The 21,352-nt window shown below is 43.8% G+C and overlaps 1 protein-coding gene and 1 pseudogene across 3 annotated transcripts in view; both read right to left on the reverse strand.

The window, feature by feature from the left end:
- PTPDC1 (protein tyrosine phosphatase domain containing 1) overlaps positions 1–21,352 on the reverse strand; it is a 75,931-nt gene that overhangs the window by 13,310 nt on the left and 41,269 nt on the right. The window contains exons 1-6 of one of the 2 annotated variants that reach the window (XM_080670113.1): positions 11,959–12,252; positions 11,327–11,498; positions 9,100–9,180; positions 8,750–8,868; positions 7,625–7,762; positions 4,899–6,100 (exon numbers count right to left, since the gene is read on the reverse strand). In XM_080670113.1, the coding sequence (XP_080526239.1) occupies positions 4,899–6,100; positions 7,625–7,762; positions 8,750–8,868; positions 9,100–9,180; positions 11,327–11,498; positions 11,959–12,178 (1,932 nt within the window). In that variant the 5' untranslated portion in view covers positions 12,179–12,252. Of the gene's footprint in view, positions 1–4,898; positions 6,101–7,624; positions 7,763–8,749; positions 8,869–9,099; positions 9,181–11,326; positions 11,499–11,958; positions 12,253–21,352 lie in introns of those variants that run through there. The other variant, XM_080670114.1, reaches the window with a different exon arrangement.
- Positions 689–1,538, reverse strand: LOC308249229 (diphthine--ammonia ligase-like; annotated as a pseudogene). The gene is made up of 2 exons: positions 985–1,538; positions 689–900 (listed from the first exon to the last, which is right to left on the reverse strand). The product of its transcript is annotated as a diphthine--ammonia ligase-like (transcript).

Below are 21,352 nucleotides of genomic sequence, written 5' to 3' on the forward strand. Positions count from 1 at the left end.
ATGGTTAAGTGGTTAGAGCATTGGCCCGTGCATCAAAGGGTCGCAGGTTTGATCCCCAGTCAAGGCCATGTACCTCGAATGCAGGTGATCCCCAGCTGGGTCAGGGTGCGTACAGGAGGAACCAATCGATGTGTCTCTTTCACATTGATGTTTCTCTCTCTCTCTCTCTCTCTCTCTCTCTCTCTCTCTCTCTCTCTCTCTCTCTCTCTCTCCCACACACACACACACACTTCCTTCCACTCTCTCTAAAAACACAATGGAAAAAATATCCTTGGGTGAGGATTAACAACAACAAAATGGTTCTATTAACTTTTTCTGATGGGAATCCTCACCCAAGGATATTTTCCCATTGATTTTTAGAGAGAGTGGAAGGAAGGGGGGAGAGAGGGAGAAACATCACTGTAGAGAGAGCCACATCGATTGGTTGCCTCCCTGTATGTGCCCCACCAGGGCTGGGGATCGAGCCTGCAACCATGGTATGTGCCCTTGACCAGAACTGAACCCAGGACCCTTCAGTCTGTGGGCTGATGCTCTATCCACTAAGCTAAACCGGATAGGGCTGATGATCTATATTTTTTAGAATAAAAAAACTATAATGAGGAAAAGCTGGACATAATAATTGAGAAAATGCTATGTAATTTTTTTTTCATATAAAAATGGCAGCTCAGTAAACTATCAAAAATGCTTTTTAAGATGTTCTGTAGTTGTCAGGCACTGGGAACACCTTGTCCTCCAAGTGCAATTCTAAAAAGGGTAGTTAAGCCACAGGTGCAAATGCATCAGCTGAATGTATGACTACTTCGGATGAATCTACAATTATTTTCTTCTTAAATAGAGGGCAATCCAATGTGAACTTTTCACATTCTCCACAAACATGGACTCCATATTTCTTAGAAAGCTCTGAGATAAGACTCCATTTGATGTATATCCAGTTAATGGAATATTATTTACCACTTAAAAACTCATGGGAAGCTATTAAGGAACTTAGTAATGTGCATTGTAAATTTGATGTAGGGTTTTTCCTAAATGCTTATCTGGGTCTAAACCCAAAGCTGCTACGTTTAAGATGATTGCCTGAATGTTAGAGCCTGTCATCTCTCAGAGCAAATTTTGGTTTCTCTGCCAAAGGTAAGCTAAAGGCTGAAAATTAAGCCTTTACACACATTTTTTTACTCAAACATGCTGATAACCAGAAAGTATGGAACCTACTGACATTCCTTCCACTTCTTTTTCCTGAAGTTTCAAAGCTCATGGAGATCTTCAGCCTCATCACCTTCACACTTGGTGTACACTCATCCTTATCCACACTCCTTCCTCCTATGGTACGGCAGCAGAGGCGGAAGAGCCATTGCTACTTCATACAAACCAATGGCATGAGGACCCACTGTCTGATACATGTAGCTATCCAGCTCACCTGACCCCACTTGGTTTTCAGCTGGTTTTAGACTTTCTAAAACAATCTGATGCCCAGTAGTAATGCACTGCATCATATTCTAACAGATGTCCTTCCCACCACTGATCAGAGCTACAACCCTCATGCTGGGCGCAGTGCACAGGCATGTAGTGGGCCTAACCTTCAGCATTTAAATTATGATGAGTCTTGGTGTGGGTCTATTTAGGTTCATCTTGGTTGGGACTCTACGTACTTCCTGGACTTGTCTTTTTCCTCTACCAGGTTAGGGACGTTTTCCATCATTATTTTCTGAAACAGATTCTTAAACCCTTGGTCTCTCTCATCTCCTTTTAGCACCCCCATGATGGGAATGTTGGTATGCTTGAAGTTGTCCCAGAGGCTCCTTATACTATCCTCACTTTTTTGGATTCTCCTTTTTGCTGTTCTGATTGGGTGTTTTCTGCTTCCTTATCTTCCAAATTGCTGATTTGATCCTCTGCTCATACTCTACTGATTACAGATAATGTATTCTTTATTTCTGACTGGTTCTTTCACATTTTCTCTCTCCATTTTTATGCTTATCTCTTTGTTGAAGTTCTCATTGAGATCACTGAGCATCCTTATAACCAATGTTTTGAACTCTGCATCTGGTGGATTGCTTGTCTCCATTTTGTTTAGCTCTTTTTCGGTGTTTTGTTCTTTTCACTTGGGGTATGTTTCCTAGTCTCATTTTAACTCCTTCCCGGTGTTTGTTCCTATGTATTAGGCAGAGCTGCTATGTCTCCTAGTCTTGGTGCAGTGGCATTATGTAGTAGGTGTCCTAAAGAAGTGGCACAGCCTCTCTGGTGTGCCCATGTGAACTGTGTGCACCCTCCTGTTGTAATTGATTGCTATTGGTATGTCAATGGGAAAAATTTACCCACAGGCCATTTTGCCATGAAGACTGGCCATGACCACTATGGAGGATCTGCTGTGCAGGGGCTGACCCATGGAGCAGGACTTGCTTCAGTGGGGCTCTGTTGCCCACTGAGACCACACCTTGAGTGTGGTTGAGTGTGTCACTTATGGAGGTGGTTAGGTGGTGTTTTGGCGTGTTCTGAAGCTGTCCACCAGGTGTGCTGGCTCTGGGGCCTCCAGAAGATGCAGGACAAGGTCAGCTGCTGCCTGTGCCCTGCCCAGGGCCACTGGACATGAGCTACAAAGCGATCTGCAGATGGCTGCTACTTATGCTAGGCTTGGAGGTGATCAGGAGAGGCTAAGCTGCCTACCAAGGCTGGCTGCCAATAGTGTCAAGCTAGGGGCCACTTAGCAAGAGGTACAGGGCATGCTGAGACCAGATGCTGCTTGTTTGAGACTTTGGGAAAGTCTGCAGCATGAGCCAATACAGGCTGTTAGATGGAAAAGCCACTGGAAACAGCTTGGGTGGGCCTGATATTTGGGTGGAGCAGGGTCTCAGGGAATCACCAGGGAAGAGTGAACAGTGTTAGCCAGGTTGATGGAGACTCAGATATGGTGCCCACCTGCAGGCTCTATGGGAGAGGACTCAGCAAAGGAAATATGGTCTCTGACAGCACTTGTCTGGGAGAAAGCTGCCCCTCCAGCCCTTACTGGACAGCTTAGTTCCTCCCTGTATGTTCCTGGCACATTTCAAGCTGCTGTGAGTCTAAGTGTGTGCACAGGCCCTTTAAGTGGAATACCTGGAACTCCAGGAACCCTCCGTCTCATTTAGTCACCATCTATGCTGGTTTTAACAGCCAGAAGTTATGGGAACTCCTCCTCCTAGACTGGAAGATAGGACTGGTGGAATGTGGTGTGGGGCTGGGCCCCTTGCTCCTCAGGGGGAACCTCTGCAGTGGAGATATCCCTCCTTATTTAAAACTGTCACACTGTGGGTGTAGGACCAACCTGTTCTGAGTTTTGCCCCTGCTACCAGTCTTCACATGGCTTCTTCCTTATATCTTTAGTTATAGGAGTTCTGTTCAGCTAGGTTTCAGGCGGTTTTGAATGATGGTTCTTCTGTAGTTCAGTTGTAATTTTGATGTGGTTGTGGGAGAAGGCAATAACCATCCGCCATCTTGACCGGAAGCCCTCTTATTTTACTCTTTCCAGAATTCAATTAATTTGTTCTTATTACTGAAAGACTTATAATACTCTAAAAAAGAAAAAAAAAGGCAACCCTATCCCAACAAAACAGTTGTAATTACCTCTAGAAAATGCTTTCATATATGTTACATGTTGAAACAATGTGGCCCATGTACCACACTAAGCAGTGTGGGCACAGAGGGGGCTGGCCCACGAGGGGCATGAGCTATCACACCTAAAGCTAAAGGGTCTGCTGCTAGCTACCGTGACACACAGCGACACAGCAGCAAGACCTGCCCACTGGGTGGAAGGCTTGTTCAGGTATGAGTAGAAAAATAAAGAATACGCTTCATGTTGAAAAAAACCCCCACCACATTTAACTATTCACTAAGCAAACCAATTCTGATGGAGAAAGTGTGTGAGGTGCTCTCCTCCCGTTACAGTTATAAGCTGACGTGAGGCTCCATGTCTATGTTCCCTCCTCTGCAGCAGGAAGGTTCTGGCCCTCTTAGAAAGTGCACACACCTTTGCTTAATTAATGGCAGGACACAGAAGAGCAGCCATACCAATAACTTGTAGTGGATTATGGGCTAACAAGTCAAGATTTCACTAAGCCAGGCCTCCCTGGGTCAGCCCCACACTGGGCAGTTTACCTGTTTCTGAAAACTAAGTTAATAAGGCCTGCCTTTCCTCTAGATCAGCTGCTCATTCAGGGCAGAGAATGTGGTTGATTGAAGACTGTCTTTCTAGTGAGAGTACTATTCAAAAAAGGGTTAAAAATTTAAATTTCAAGTAAAAGCCAAGAAAGGGACCCAAAAGATCTAACCTCAGAAACCAACGGCACACAGGTACTCTGCAGTTGCTTCCATTTGCTTTTCCAGATCTGACAGGTGCCTCACTGGGGCAGGACCGGGGAGTCTGCAGAGGGAATGCTGAGCAGATAGCATCTGTCATGCTCCCTCCAGACCTCACTCAACACTTGTGTGGATGACCTTTGGAAAAGAATTTGCTCTGATTTCATTTATGTGTCAGTGTTCTCAAAATGTGGCTCCCTGCTAGGCCTTGGGTTGGCCTAGAGATCCTTCAGGTCAGTTTACAGCTGTCTGCTATGGCATGTACATCTATCTATCAGTCTATCCCACAAACCCAGCAAGAAAGAATGAAACTTCTAGTATCAGTCCTATCCATGCCTCTCTCACTCAGGCACCCTGCCAAGTGCTAAGTGCTTCTTTCACAGGAGACTGAAGACAGTCTGTTATTTCTATGACATCGGGCTCCTATTATAGCTGAGAAAACTTAAGTTTGAAAGTATTATAACAAACATGTCTTCATAATTCTACAAGTAAGTCTGGGAAAATATATGATGTTTTTGCTCTGACATAAGTATTTCCCAAGCACATAAAATTAAATGAAATGCAAATACCTGCCACATTTCTACCTTCCTTTTCACTTCCTCCTTTTCTGCAAACTCACTTAAGTTTGCCAGGGCTTTGGCTGCCAGTATTCTCCTTTCTTCAACACTCAATTCAGACTGATGAGCGACTTCAGGCACATCTTTGCTGCTCTGTGATTTACGTCCAACCGAGGACTGTGCTTTGGGGCTGGAGCCATAGTACACAGGACTGCTGTAGCCACCATGAACTTCACACTGACATGGGGTCCCTTGCTGGGGAGAACAGTGTGGTTTCTTGGGGATATCTGCAACATTGGGTGTAACTGGTTCCCCAGGGTTGGATGAACCTGAAGAGAAGGTTCTACTCCGCTGTACTTCCTTTGGAATATTCTTCCTTTGGAAAATTGGTGACCCGTCATCTTTGAGTCGTTCTAAGCCTCCAAATTTAGTTGGATTCCAGAAAGAAAATGTATTGTGGACCAGCATTTCCTTATTGAAATCCAGCTGTGGAGTCTGTGGGGTGTCACAGTGGCCTATAGGCATCCGCTGCCTAGGGATGTGGCAGAATGAGATCTGAGCAGATGCTGTCCACGGGGTCCCTGACTGCTCCAGAAGTGACTCGGCTCTCTGTAAATCTGAGTCGCTGTAGCTGAGTTGCCTTTTCAGGTGAGTCAGGGGCTGAAGGCACTCTACATTCCGTCTCTTCCAAAGAGGGTCAAACTCTTGCTCACTGGAAAGAATCCTATCCTGATTCTCAACATCCACCGCCACTGCAGTGGGAGTGAAGGAGTCCGACGCCTCACTGTCGTGCCTCAGTAACTCTCTATCCAGCTGCATTGTGACCACCTCAGAAATGGTCTTTTCAATTTCCGCTGAGAGGCCAGGTGCTTCCACCACTTCTTCTGTCACTATAGGCCTGTTCTCAGCTAAGTCGAGCAGCAATTTGCACACAAGGTGGATAATTTTTGGCACGTGTTTCAGAAGTCGCGCCTCATAACCATGAAGTAGATGCCGCTGGCGAGTCAGATACTGTGTTAAGGTGACAGCATGTGCTTTGGGGTCACAGCAAGAGAATATGTTGCGAAGAGGAATCAGAAACTGAGTAAATTCCCTCACACACAGTAGTTGTCCTCGAGTCTGAATGGAATTCGGACGCTTTGCCCGAACAAATATAATGGCTTGATCAGCAGTCATTCTTGTTGCAAAAACTAAGTAACAAGCTATTAAAACACCTACGTAGTGAAGAAGAAAAAACTGGATGAGAAAGCTTATATATATTTCTATTTATCACTCTCAGATGATTTAAATTTTATATGTGTTAGAAGCCATATAAATAAGAAAACGTTTTAAGGATAATATAACTTTGTAGCTTTTTGCAAAGATGTTTATATATTTATTTGTCTATATGGTACCCCTTGTCTTGACTGAGAACACTCAGTGCCCACTGTACCCAGAGGAAGCACAGAAACTATTGCAGTGAAGCTAAGTGTGGAGTAAGGGGGGGATGATGAAGTAATGGCGGAGTGAGTGGGGGATGACTAAGTGTGGAGTAAGGGGGGATGACGGAGTAATTGTGGAATGTGTGGGGGATGACTAAGTGTGGAGTAAGGGGGGGATGATGGAGTAATGGTGGTGTGAGTGGGGATGACTAAGTGTGGAGTAAGGGGGATGACGGAGTAATTGTGGAGTGTGTGGGGGATGACTAAGTGTGGAGTAAGGGGGGATGATGGAGTAATGGTGGAGTGAGTGCGGGATGACTAAGTGTGGAGTAAGGGGGGATGATGGAGTAATGGCGGAGTGAGTGCGGGATGACTAAGTGTGGAGTAAGGCAATCAGCATAGAGTTGGGGGGAATCACTGAGTGAAATAGGGAAATGACTAATTGGGGAGTATGGGGAGGTGATCTAGCATGTTTATCCTCTTATGCCCAATTCTAACATGGGAGAAATAAAATCCTGCTTCTATTTCCCATTTAACAGTTTCTGAAAATTTCCATCCAATGGATCCATACACTGCACTTGGAAGTTCCCACTCCTGCCTTTGCCATCAGTTGCTGGAACATTCCTGCCTGGCACTCTACCAACCTGTACATTTTTCAATTTGGGAAGTATTCACATTCACAATCTATTTTTTCCCGACAATTCTTCTTGTAGACTTGTCTCTACATGAATATGTGTTTTTTTCCATACTGCTCGATGACATAATTCTATATTGCTATAAGCACTTTACATTAAGGAAAACAGCCTTAACAGTATAAACATTATGCATTCCCCTAACGAAGCTCCTGAGCAGGTGGGAGACTCCATGGCAGGTACACAGGTACACTATGGCCAGAGTCAAGCTCAGGTGTCTGGTTGAACCAAATGGTAATGAAGATTCCAACTCATTGGTCTTTATTTCTGCCCAATATCAGCATGACACTGAGATTCTGCTGCCTGTTTAAGTAAAATAACTGATTTTTATATAGAATTCCAGGCATGGATAGACTCTCCTTCACAAACAAAATTCTGACAGTCATGAATTTAAATCTTGGCCCTTCCACTTACTTGATGTAGCAAATTGTTTAGTCTTTTTCAAAACTCACTATGTTGCTAAAGATTTATTAGTAAGACAGTAAGTGTAAAATGCTTAGAACAGTAGGTAAAACAATGCTTGCTATTTTCATTACTATTTTTAAAGACATTAGATATTAAAAAATATTATTCTTTATATGTTTAAATATACCACAAGGCCATAAAACAACCTTCTAGAATTTACCTGTTCGACCAAGCCCTGCATGACAATGGATAGCTACTTTTCCTTCTTGTAAGGCAAATGTCATCACCTTCACCATATCTAAGATGGTGGTAAGCGACGCTACACCATAATCCTTCCATCCGAAATTGTAGAAATAAACTGGGCAATGAAAAAGAGAACAGGAAAAAAACATCAACATATAGGAAAATACTTGCAAGGATATGTGAAAAAAGTGAATGAATTCATGAAGAGTAGAAGCTGTAAGGCATGCAGATCTCACTAGATGTGTAGGCCTAGAATAATAGGCTTTTTACATTTCCAGTAAGTTTATTGTTAACATTTCTTACAAAGCACATTCCCTATTACTTAAGGCATTTCCTGCTGAAACTCAGCCAGAAAGAATTATGGAAAAGCAGGATTGCAAGTTAATAAAGTAAGTAATCTACATCCAGATACCTCAGCTCTGGAGAGAAAGCATAATCCTGGTGAAGCATAGTCTAAATGACTGATAAATGGCAGATGGTACAGATTTTTTCACCCAGTGGGGAAAAAAGAGCTAGGTAAAAGCTTCTTAAAAAAAGTTCCAAAATCGCTCAGGTTGATCCTTTCTAACCTTGTGGGATCCTAAGTTCTTGTGAGTAAGGAGTTTCCAAAAGTGTCACATAAGGAATTCTAGCATCCTACCCAGGGGCAGAACTGCTGTGCAGCAGCAAAAGCATCAGTGAGTCCTGAATTCCAATCCTGCTAACACAGTTAGGCTTTGTGACTATGGGCAAAGCAGAACTTGCTAAGGCTGTGTGGCCTCATGTGAAGCAGAAACAACTATGTAACTTGACTGCCTTAAGGATAAAATGAGATGACAGGTCTGACATACTGTTAATGTTAATGCAATCACTAATCAAATGTTACCATTATTTCTACAGGGTCTCCTCCCAAGGTCCCTCTCGCAGAAAAAGGAAGCCTGCCCTTTCAACAGCAATACCACAGAAGAATGGTTCTTTAAAGTTAAAGTGAGCTCCTCTTCATGTTTAGGAGCCCTACTACTACACAGTTATTTCCATCACCTTTTAAAGCTAAGTGCTGAGCAGAGCAAAGTCTTTGAGTACTGTCTTGGTAACTCATGGACAGAAGAGTGGAAGGACTTACTGCCAGCCTCCATGAAAGCCTCAGGAAGGTACGTGAAACCACTTTCTTCTTCCAAAGGATTCCCACAGCTGGCATGCTCACCAGGTCGCTGCAGGTTAATGACTGTTTTTAAGCCATGGCTTAAAAGAAAAGAAAAGAATAAGTCATACTGGGAATTAACTAGCATTAAAAAAAAAAAGTAATCACTTTTAGCATTAATAAACATTACAAATTATTTCCAAATATCTTATTTGAAATACATTCTTTACACCTATTGTTAAAATGAAAACCCTTTCCCATCGATGTCAAAAGCAATGGAAGAGAAAACATGAGCTGGCTTATTAAACTGTATAAACAATGTGACATTTTACCTACGAAACTGCTCGATGATGCAGTATTTCTCAAGGAGCTCAGTGGACGGACGAGCCATGGCCAGGATGTTATCAGTGATCCTACAGGTGGGAGAAAGGACTGGTGAAATCACAAAACCTAGAACATTCCAGCTCCATGGACTGAGAGCAGGGTATCAAGCCACTAGTTTTTCTAGGATTTCAATAACTCTGTAAGATAAAAATCTCCTTATCCAAATCTGGCCTAAATTTTGCATTACGATTAGGGCCCTAAAAGAAACCCTACCTAGCTGCTTAAATCTCTGGGAAAATTCCAGGGCCTAAGTATGTACTGCAATAAAACATTTTCAGGGACACTCAAGAGATTCTAGTGGACATGATGGAGAAACCTCAACTGGCAGCAAAGGTGACAGACAGTCTAGGTTCGTTATCCAAAGGTTTTTAACCATGAGGAGGACAAGCAGGAGGCATTTTTAGTTCTTGAGCTATCTGCAGTTCAGCTACCTATGTGTTAAATGGAATAAAAACACCTGCCTTGGATGGCTGGTGTGAGAATTCAACATGATACAGATGTAAAGTCTTCAGCAAAAATCCTCACACATGGTTATTAATAAATGCTGAGTTATTGCAATTTAGCAAAAAATAAAATCTTTGGAATCAGTTGGGCCTGGTTTCAAATGCTGGCTTTTCTACTTTCTAAATGCTGTATAGCATATGACTTAGTTTCTCTGGCCCTCAATCTCTTCATCAATAAAATGACTTTACCAATGCCTACTTTACAATAGTTTGATGAAGAAGAGGTAATAATTTGAAAGTGTCTAGCACAATGCCTGGCCTGTAGCCAAATGCATGTTTATTGACTGCACGAATGGACAGAGACCTAACAAATGGCTGCGTGAAAGGTACATCATGCAGTCTACCCAAAGATGTGGGTCACATGAACCCGAGAGGAATAACATTAAATAAACAGGGCAGGTTCCAAAAAGATACCAATCCCTCGCCTTGGGGTAATGCCTGAAATTCAACAGGGCCCCCCAAAACATTAGAAGATTCAAGATTTAACAGTACTTGGTATGAGATGAGGAGAGATGTAATGTAATATCAGCAGAGGCAAAAAAAGATTCAGATGGTTCAGTAAAAAACCAAAATTATTTATGTGGCCTTACATCAGGAATAATGTTGGCTTTCTCACAAGATTCTTTAAGAAAGACAGTGACGGACTAGAATATGATCTGTACAAAACAGTGACACTGGACCCCCAACATTGTCCAAATCCACATCCCCAGTAAATCCAGTATGAAAAAGTGTGGGTTGCAAGTTAGAGACTTTGGTCAACAAATTACCTAATCTGTAAATGGATTCTTGCTATATAAATTGATTCATCACTAGAATTCTTTAAACAGTGATTTTCAAATAGGATTTGGTCTGATTATCAAACTTTTCAGGTATCACTACAGTGAAAAGATCTACTTGACAGTTTACTATTAATAAACCATAAAAAATGCAAGCATTTCATACTGTCCACTGAACTGACAACTTGTACCACTCCTATTGAGGCAGACTGAAGATGTATTTGTGTGAAAGTGGGTCCTTTCACACAGAGAACAGGGCCAAAATTAAAGCAAGGTTAAAGCTTACCTGTATGAAATTGGAAACTACCTCATAATTTTTTAAATTTATAGCTCAGCATTTAAAAAAATATATATTATATTGATTTTTTACAGAGAGGAAGGGAGAGGGATAGAGAGTTAGAAACATCGATGAGAGAGAAACATCGATCAGCTGCCTCCTGCACACCTCCTACTGGGGATGTGCCCGCAACCAAGGTACATGCCCTTGACCGGAAACAAACCTCGGACCTTTCAGTCCGCAGGCCAATGCTCTATCCACTGAGCCAAACCAGTTAGGGCAGCATTTTTATTATTTCTAGCAAGTTCTGAAATTTAAGAGCTATCTAGTTATCATTTCTTTAAGATATTTACATACATTATTTCACTTAATTAAAAAAAGACCCTAGGGCATTGGTTATATTATTTCCATTTCACAGATGAGAAAACTGAGGTTCAGAGTGCCTATGTGAGTAGGCCACAGCTTGTCAGGCAGCAAGAGATGGGAGGCAAAGTTCTGACTTCAAAACCCCATACATCCTCTTCCATGGCCTCCTGCCATCCGGCACCACATACATCTTCACTACCTTTTTCAACTTAGTCACAGGGAAGAGCTACAATAGACTGACAGAATCACTCACCAGGACGAGTAGATCCCCTTAATGGCCTGCTCCTGCTCACTCCAGCGGGCTGGATTTTCATATTTGCAAGCTTTGCCCCCACAGGCCATGGAGCAGGCCATGTGTCCAGGAATAACATGCCGTAAACGCTCTCCGACTTTTGTATACTTCGGTGTTGGACGTCCTGAATTGCCTAGAACATGCAGGAAGGGATGTGAAATTCCACTCTCCAAACAGAGCAGTGACTGGGAAACGGCTTCCATTTTATCTCAGGTTGCAGACGAGGAGCTAGTGCTAACCACCCTTTATTGTGTCAAGATTAAATCCATATCCATTGCATGCAAGTTCACTATCTCTTAATGTAGGAAACTCTTTTGTACATGTCATACTGGTCACAAAGAGAAGAAACCATAAAAGCAGATCTTTTATAAGGGAGTGAGGTTTGTTCAGAACTACATTTTTAAATAAAAAACACACAACAGTCAATCATTTTATCTATTATATATCCACTGAAACTCTCAGCATAACAGACAGTAAAAAGTATAATGCAGAATGGTAAAAATTAAAAAGGTATAAGCACAGCACAGCCTTTTCACATTCCTTAAATGTAAACTCAAAGTTGAGGCAATCTTTAAGAAGAAAAGGAGTTTTACTTTTTCTCTCGGGGCAAGTTGGATTTCTCTTGGTGCAGCTGAGAGAGGACACAGCTAGCATCACCTGGAGAGAGGATGAGGAGAGCATCTTGGTGGCGGAGCCGGAGCCGCGCTGCCCCTGCGGCAGCCTCAGTACTGTGTCTGAGGCCGAGTGCCTGCGGCCCTGTAAGAAGGAGCTCAGGAAGGGCATGGCCGAGAGCCGCCGGGGCGGGTCCTGCATGGCGCTGGGCCCCCAGGAGGAGAGCTGGAGGCCAGGAGATGTCAGTGCCAGCTTGCTCCCTGATGAAGTTACACTGAGATAAGAGCATCACTCTGCATGATCTAACAGCCATTCAGGATAGGCTGACTTGTTTCCATAGTGACGAACAAAGAAAGTACTGATTCCCACTCAGAGTTGCATAGGCAAAGTCCCACATGAATGAGCTGTGTTTTGGACAGATTGTTCAAATATGTGGAAGAAACATGTATTTTAAATGAATTATTCCTAAATTACGACTATTCTATTTTGTTTTTCAAACATTTAAAAGATCTGACTGCCCAAAATATTACATCTAAAATACTGTAATGATAGAAAGTTAATTGTAATGAAGTGGGACATGCTGGATATCTTATAACATTATTAAAACACTACTCCATTTTTTTAAAACCAAAAAAATCTTCTGTTTTCTTGGCAAAACTACTAAATACTTGGATAGAACAAATAAATATTTCTGTAGGGTTGATATATTAATCAGAAGACATTTACTTTTATGTTTTTATTTTTAGAATGTGAAAACCCAATTCTTGGTGATGCCTTTATTGGATAGTTATAATAGTCAGGATTCTCAAAAACTCAAAACACCATTCTGTGCCTTTTGTTGGTGACCGGGAAGAAAGAAGTTTGGGTAATGTCTTGGCAGAGGCCTACAAACAAACCTCACTAAATATCACATTTTTTAAAGGAACTGGTTGAGGGGGTGTTGTAACTTGAGGATAAAGAATATAAAGGGAACAGAAACTCTAACAACCACCAATTGTCCTCCTCTTCCTTGGTTAATGTCAGGCTGTACCGCCCCCCACCCCAACACTCCACCCCTCATCTTTCTGTCTCTGTCTCCAAAATGGTATTTTAGCCATGTGCACATGGAAACAATCTACTGCCATAGATAGGACTCTTTTTTGTTTTGTCCTTTTTTATTTTAACAATTAATGATGCTTTAAGCAAGCACGTTTTAAAATGAACCCATCTCCCCAACAGGATGCACTCTGTCAAATAAGACAATTTGGTGCTCAAATTCCTACTCAAAGTGTAACACCATGCCCTTGCTATTTTGTGTACAGCAACAGAGAATAATTGTTTTTAATGTAACCAATCAGGAAGCACAGCTTCCAGAACTTTACAGGAGAGAAAAGAGTTGGTGCTGTGTGGAAGGCAAGTTGGAACCTGATGCCCCCGACTAAGGGGCGCACATCTGCTACCTGGGGATCAGGGAGACAGACTCAAGTTCTGAACAAGTCTCTGTGCAGAGGTTCACGCTGCCCTGCAGAGACAGGGCCGGGAGCACAAAACTAGGGGCCTACGGACAGTAACTGAAGCAAAGCACACGTGTGAGACAGTGCAGAGGCAGACAGATGGCAGCTGGAGGACAGGGGCTGGAGACAGTGCTGGGACTTCCTCCCTAAGTGAGCGGCAGAGAGACACTGACGCTACTGCTGAACATAGGAGCCAGTGAGGAGAAGGTATGTGATAACCTGGCAGGCAAGCTCCATTTGAGATACAAGGCATGTGAGGCGGCAAAGGAAGTCTCAGCCAGCAAATGGGAGATGCCTATGTCTGCAACTCTAAAGACATCTACAGAGGAGAGTCCAGGTGACTCTGCTTTCAATGGTTCTGAAGCAGAAAATAAGTTTGATGAGGGGGACTAGTCTGGATGAAGCTAAGGATGGGATAGTTAATATTATCATCTCAGGAGTAAGTTTTGCTGTGATATCTTAAGAACTGGGCTGACCTCAAATAGTAAACATGTAACCATTTAAGCATACTCAGTTACTAGACATTCAGGGACCCTGAGTGGCAATATTTAGGGAAGTGGAGCCAAAGCAGCCCTCTTTCTTGGCATGTCCTCGACATCACCCGGGGCTCCTATGGGTGCTGGCATGTGCCTGCAACTAGACTGGTGCTGAGGTGGAGCGCAGCTGACCTGTGGGCATGGTAGGCGGGGGAAGAGGCCTGTGCTTCCCCTAGACACAACAGAACTGTCACTCCACGAACTCATGCTCCAAACTATTCCTTGGCAAAACTCCCAACTCACAGCCATATCCATTTTTAAAAACTAGATTTCTTTATGCCAAATGGCTTTATAGGGAAGTGTACCGCCAATCACACCCTTAACATTCTAGACTCATCTCCCTTCAGTCTTTGTCCCTAGGCACGTGGATTTTCTGCATGTTTATAATCATATTGTAAATACACTTCTGCTTTAGTTTAATCATGATTTTTATTTAATGGAAACACAATAATTATGACACATTTAGCTGATGCATCATAATTTACCTGTTCATTCCTTAGCTCTTAGATATTTATATTATTATCCATGATTTTATTTAAAAACAAGACAAACATTTTCAGGACTAGAACCTTTCTGATGCTATGCTTTCTTATTTAGTAAACTAGAGGCCCGTTGCACAACATTCGTGCAAGAATAGGCCTTCCTTCCCTTGGCTTCACTCCCGGACGCCTGGGAGCCTGCAAGTCCCCGCTCCTAGGCCGCCAGGGAGCCGCCAAGTCCTCGCTCCCGGCTGGAGTACCGCGCCTGTAGCTCCCTCCGCCCCCCTCCTTCCCCCTCATAGCAGGTGTCTGCACCTGCATATGCAAATTAACCTTCCATCTTTGTCGGGTTAATTTGCATACTCACTCCTGATTGGCTGTGGATGTAGTGGAGGTACGGTCAATTTACATGTTTGTATATTATTAGGTAAGAGATTCCTAGGGATGGTATGACTGGTGAGCAAAATTAATTTTCAAAGCTTATATTTTTACTAGAGACCCAGTGCATGAAATTTATGCACTTGGGGGGGGGGCACGCGGTCCCTCAGCCCGGCTTGTGCCCTCTCGCAGTCCGGGAACCATCAGTCAGACATCCTTAGTGCTGCCGCAGAAGTGGGAGAGGCTCCCGCCACTGCAGCTCAGGGCTTTTGGCTGAGCAGCACTCACCCTGTGGGAATGCACTGACCACCAGGGGGCAGCTCCTGCATTGAGCGTCTGCCCTCTGGTGGTCAGTGCATGTCATAGTGACTGGTCGTTCTGCCATTTGGTCGACTTGCATATTAGCATTTTATTATATAGGATTCATATATTTCAACAACTAAGTATGAAGATGCTGAAAGAGGGAATATGTTTAGCAACTCAACACAGGTTTTATTTCTGAGATCAGAGAGAAATATAGAACTAAAATACAGATCAAAAGATGCTGTCTCTGATAGGGTTTTGTGCCAACCTCCTGGACCCCAGAGATCTCCTATGATTAATTTTGTGGATCAATTTTGTTATATATACCCACGTTTTTGTTTCACAAATCTATAAGAAAGCATATTTGTGCCACATCCTAAAAATCAATTAAAAAATTTAAATAGGGATCAGTTCTAGTTTGCTAATGATAAATTATTCAGACTCTTAGAAATAACATTTTAATTTTTATTTAAATTATCAATAGAAAAACCCCAGAAGCCTTATCTTTAGATAAACAGAAGCAGCAAGACTGTATTAGTTTCTATTTCATATTTTATAGAGCATGGAATTTTTTAGTGATTTTTATTAAGGGCCATGCTTTCAGCAGACACTTAAAAGGCACAGAACCCTTTTCCTGGCAGCCACAGAAAGCTTCTGTAGAAGCTCATTATCCTCAGCCGCATTCGCCTCTCTCTGTTTTCCTTTCCTCCATCCTGCATAATCGTTACTCATTTGTAGGCCACAAGAATCAACACTACTGTTGTTTTCCCACATACCTCCTAACAACTGATCTATTTTTTCTCCTTTGATGCCATATTTTTCTAAATATATAAGAAAATGTCAGTTTTCTATATTTCACAAATATAAAATCATAGGGGACCCTGCCTCATTACTGTCCCTACCCTTCTCACTTCTAAATATGCTGTCTCTAAAAAAAAAGTCAGCCTTCAAGAAAAAGTAGGAAAACAACACAGAATATAATCCCTACAAGCAATCCTACACTCTCCTGAGCTGCTGTGATCATCAATGTATAAAAGACCCCTCTCAACTTACAAGTCCAGGAAGCACAGAGAACCCCAAGCAAGAGGAATCCAAAGAGGACCACACCAAGACACATCATAATTAAAATGCCAAGGCAAAAGACAAAGAGAGAATCTTGAAAGCAGCAAGAGAAAAACAGTTAGCTAATTTCTCAACAGAAACTATGCAGGCCAGAAGGGAGTGGCAAGAAATATTCAAAGTGATGAACAGCAAGAACCTACAACCAAGATTACTCTACCCAGCAAAGCTATCATTCAGAATTGAAGGTCAGATAAAGAGCTTCACAGACAAGAAAAAGCGAAAGGAGTTCATCACCACCAAACCAGGATTATATGAAATGCTGAAGGGTATTCTTTAAGAAGAGGAAGAAGAAGAAAAAGGTAAAGATAAAAATTATGAACAACAAAATGACAACAAATACATACCTACCAACAAGTGAATCTAAAAATCAAGTGAATAAAAAATCTGAAGAACAGAATGGACTGGTGAATATAATAGAATCAAGGACATAGAAAGGGAGTGGAGTGACAATTCTCAGGGGGGAGGGGGTGTGAGAGGTGCGGGAAGAGATTGGACAAAAATCTTACACCTATGGATGAAGACAGTGGCGGGGGGTAAGGGCATGGGGTGGGGTGGGGAATCAGGTGGAGGGGAGCTATGGGGGAGTAAAAAAGAGGAACACCTGTAATAATCTGAACAATAAAGATTTATTTAAAAAAATACTGCCAAAAAAAAAAATGAAAAGACCCCTCTCCCAGCATAATGGACACAGCGCTGCCACTGGCCTGCTTGCGTGTGTGTGTGTGTGTGTGTGTGTGTGTGTGTGTGTGTCCCACCAGATACTGTTGTAATTAGCTAGTTATTAACAACAGAAAAGAAACAAAGAGAAGGCCAGACATTACAGGCAGGTCATTTGGGCAGCTTCACCAGGAGCTGCAACTGCAACCCCCAGGGAACCACCTGCGCATTCTCTGTAGATCACTGGGGGGAGGGGTCCAACAAAGGATAGACAAATGTGCAGTGAAGCTGGGGTGACCAGGGAAAGTACCTGTCAGTCAAACCTGGGGAACCACGGATTTGTCAGAATGGATAGAACCAATGAAAGCCTGCAAAAATTTGGGAATACATAATCTCATAATAAAGGAGTTCTCTCTCTTGTTGCTCTTGACTCGTGGCTTCCTTGCATTTGCCGACCCCACATGCAATGGACTAATGGACTGATGCTGGACTGGACTTGGCTCCAACATGGAAAGAAAATTCTGGACACCGGCTCTGATTTTAGCTCTGCCAAAGCCCCAACTATACTTCTTCTATGACTGGACTAAGAGAAATGGGATCTCGGAATCTCAGGGGTATAATTCCATAGAAATAAAGCTTTCTACAATATCTCATCCTCCCTCGCAAGTCTCAGAAAATTCTTTTTCTTGGGAAATTGCAAGAAATCCACCCCCACGAGCAACAGGTGGGTATGAGGACCTCTCCCCACCAGTAACACACCAACAGTTTTACTCAGAATCTTCCAGAGTAATATCTAAGGAATAAAATGAGATACTGGTCACTGCAATGTGAAATTACCTACACTTGTAATAAGCACAATAAATAACAAAATTAAAGATGAACCTCAAAAACTAGTAATTTCCTGTTATACTCAAGATTTCAGAAAGGGCTAAGAATTCCTACTTAAATACTTGTGCAACAATAGGCCAGAGAATGGGGTGGGAGCAGGAGGTCCATCTAACCTCATCCCTAAATCAATAAAGGAGTCACATCCAGGAACTGGGCTGGAACACCTACTTTCCAACCTCTCGTTTTCCACTTTTTGTGACAGGAGGCTCACTTCTCACATGGCAACTAATTATTCAACTGCTGTACAGCTCAAGGTTTTCTAATGTTGAGTCAAACCCATTTTCTCTGTAAGCACTTGTTGTAAGTTCATCCCTCTAAAACAAACAACAAAAACAACACAAAGTACCTGACTTGCAAGGTTTTCAAATATCTGAAGACAAAACTTCTACAAGATCTCCCCTATTTAGGATAACTTAATTTTTTCAGACATCCCTAGTATATCATTGCTTCCAGATCCTTCACTATGATTCTCATTGTAAGGGCCCCTCTTCTCACTCCACAGCTAAACTCTGAAAAAAGCTGCCCATGTCTATCATTTCCATTTGTCACCAGTCTCATCCTCAACTTCTATTTTACTCTGGTCTCTGTCTGCCCTGAAACGGCTCTGCTTAAGGTCTCTGATGGCCTCTGCTTCGAGATGGACTGGTTCTGACTGCTCAGCAGCATGCAAACCAGCTGAACAACTTAGCTTTAATTTTAAACACTCTTTGGAGAGGATTTTATTTTGAATCAATCTCAAATTTACAGAAAAGTTATAACGAAGAATATTTTCTCCTGAACCATTTGAGAAGAAGCTGCAGATAGGCTGTCCCATTACTCCAAATAACAGCATTTATTTCCCATAAATAAAGAGGTTCTTCTCTGTAATTTCCCCAAATTATGATTGATTTAGCTGCCCTTTATTCCACAGACCTCACTCAAGCTTCACTGATTATCTCAATTCTAGAGGCTCGATGAACCAAATTTGTGCAAAGGACTTGGCCACCGCTGTGGCTTTGTCCTGAAGGTCATCTGGTTTAATGAGCATATTACACTTGTATTAATATCGACTAGAGGCCCGATGCATGAAATTCGTGCACGGGGCGGCGGGGGGGGGGGGGGAGTCCCCTCAGCTCAGTCTGCATCCTCTCCAATCCGGGACCCTTTGGGGGATGCCCGACTGCTGGTTTAGGCCCAACCCCAGGGATCAGGCCTAAACCGGCAGTCAGACATCCCTCTCACAATCCTGGACCACTGGCTCCTAATCACTCACCTGCCTGCCTGCCTGCGTGTTCGCCACTAAATGCCCCCCCCCGCCAGCCTGATTGCCCCTCACTGCCCCCTCCCTGCCGACCTGGTGGCCCCCAACTGCACCCCCACCCGCTGGCCTGGTCGCCCCTAACTGCCCCCCCCCCTGCTGGCCTGGTGACCCCCAACTTCCCCCCCCTCCCCCGCTGGCATGGTTTCCCCATGCAGTCTGCTGTTCAGTCATTTGGTTGTCCCTCACTAACCTCCCTGCCGGCCTGGTCGCCCCACGCAGCCTGCTTGTTCAGTCGTTTGGTCGTACCTCACTAACCCCCCTGCCGGCCTGGTCATAGGCAGCCATCTTGTAAGGGCATGAGGGTCAATTTGCATATTACCTCTTTATTATATAGGTTTCCTTATAGAACATCGGCCCATACAACATTTATACAATGCTGTACTTAGTCATCCTGTCTCTTTCATTTATTTCACTCTAGAAAAAGTTCCTCAATCTTTCCTTGATTTGGATGCCCTTGACTTTTTAAGAGTACAGGCCAGTTATATTGTAGAACATCTCTCAATCTGGATGTGTCTGTTTCCTCATGATTAGATCCAAGAAGCCCTGGTGTTTATTGGTGAAGAACAGTATTTAGAAACCAAGTCTGGGTGCTAGGCATGCTCAGTGCTACTAGTGTTGTCACCACCAGGCCCTCTCAGTGGACAGAGCTAAGGAACAGGTGCACTACATACATGCAAACAAACAAATCACACATTTACATATGTACTTGTTTCTACATGGATGCATGTACACTGAAATCAAAGAGTTCACCCTGAAATTACCAATTCCAATCAAACAACACAGACTTCCTCCCAATCTCCCCCTTTTTCTGTAACTATAACTCCCTTTTCTGAAGGTGAGAACACTGCTACCATTATCCTTATAACTAGAGGCCTGGTGCATGAAATTCATGCATGGGGGTGTGTCCCTCAGCCCAGCCTGCACCTTCTCTAATCTGGGACCCCTTGAGGGAAGTTGGACGTTACTCTCACAATCCAGGACTGCTGGCTCCCAACCGCTCACCTACCTGCCTGCCTGATTGCCCCTAACCGCTTCTGCCTGCCAGCCTGATCACCCCTTAACCACTCCCCTGCCAGCCTGATCGACGCCTAACTGCTCCCCTGCCAGCCCGATTGCCCCTAACTGCCCTCCCCTGCCGGCCTGGTTACCCCTAACTGCCCTCCCCTGCTGGCCCGGTCACCCCTAACTTCCCTCCCTTGCCAGCCTGGTCACCCCTAACTGCCCTCCCCTGTTGGCCTGGTCGCCCCCAACTGCCCTCCCCTGCAGGCCTGGGCCCCCATAACCGCCCTCCCCTGAAGGCCTTGTCCCTCCCAAATGCCCTCCCCTGCAGGCCTGGGTTCCCCCCAACTGCCCTCCCATGCAGGCCTGGTCCCCTCCAACTGCCCTCTCCTGCAGGCCTGGTCACCCCTAACTGCCCTCCCCTGCTGGCCTGGTCACCCCTAACTGCCCTCCCTTGCTGGCCTGGTCGCCCCCAACTGCCCTCCCCTGCAGGCCTGGTCCCTTCCAACTGCCCTCCCCTGCTGGCCTGATCACCCACACCTGCCCTCCCCTGCTGGCCATCTTGTGGCAGCCATCTTGTGTCCACATGGGGGCGGCCATCTTGTGTGTTGGAGTGATGGTCAATTTGCACATTACCTCTTTATTAGATAGGATATTTAGTTACCTAACCAGGCTCCCTCAATTCTAATGCTCTCTCCTCAACATGGATGCCTCCCTTTCCCCATTTGGACTCTAATACCCAAAGTGAGGCTGCTGTTGCCACCTACCTGTGTGGATGCCTCCTCTCACTGCCTGTGTTTTGATACTCTATGCAGGGCTACCCTGCCATGCAGGAGAGACCTAACCTTACCCAAGCTCTGACACCTTGGGTATTCTAACACAATGAGTCAGGCCAGCCTCTCACATGGACATCATCCTGCTCAGGTATCATGACTGCTAGCCTGCCACCATATGGATCCTCCTCACCCTGCATGGCTTATAGCACTGCAGCCTGACCCACTGTCTGGTGTAGATGTTACTTTTCATGGCCTTGCCCAGTGGCTTTTGGACTGAATTGCTCAGGAAGGGAAGAGAAAAGAAGAGGAAGAAAAAGTTCCTTACTTGTTTTCTCTAATTGTGGTAAAATATACATTAACATAAAATTCACCATTTTTAAGCATATAGCTCTGAGGCATTAAGTACACTCACATTGTTGTGCAACTATCATCATCCATCTCCAA

The sequence above is a fragment of the Plecotus auritus genome (assembly GCF_963455305.1).
Source record: "Plecotus auritus genome assembly, chromosome: 5".
NCBI lineage: Eukaryota > Metazoa > Chordata > Mammalia > Chiroptera > Vespertilionidae > Plecotus > Plecotus auritus.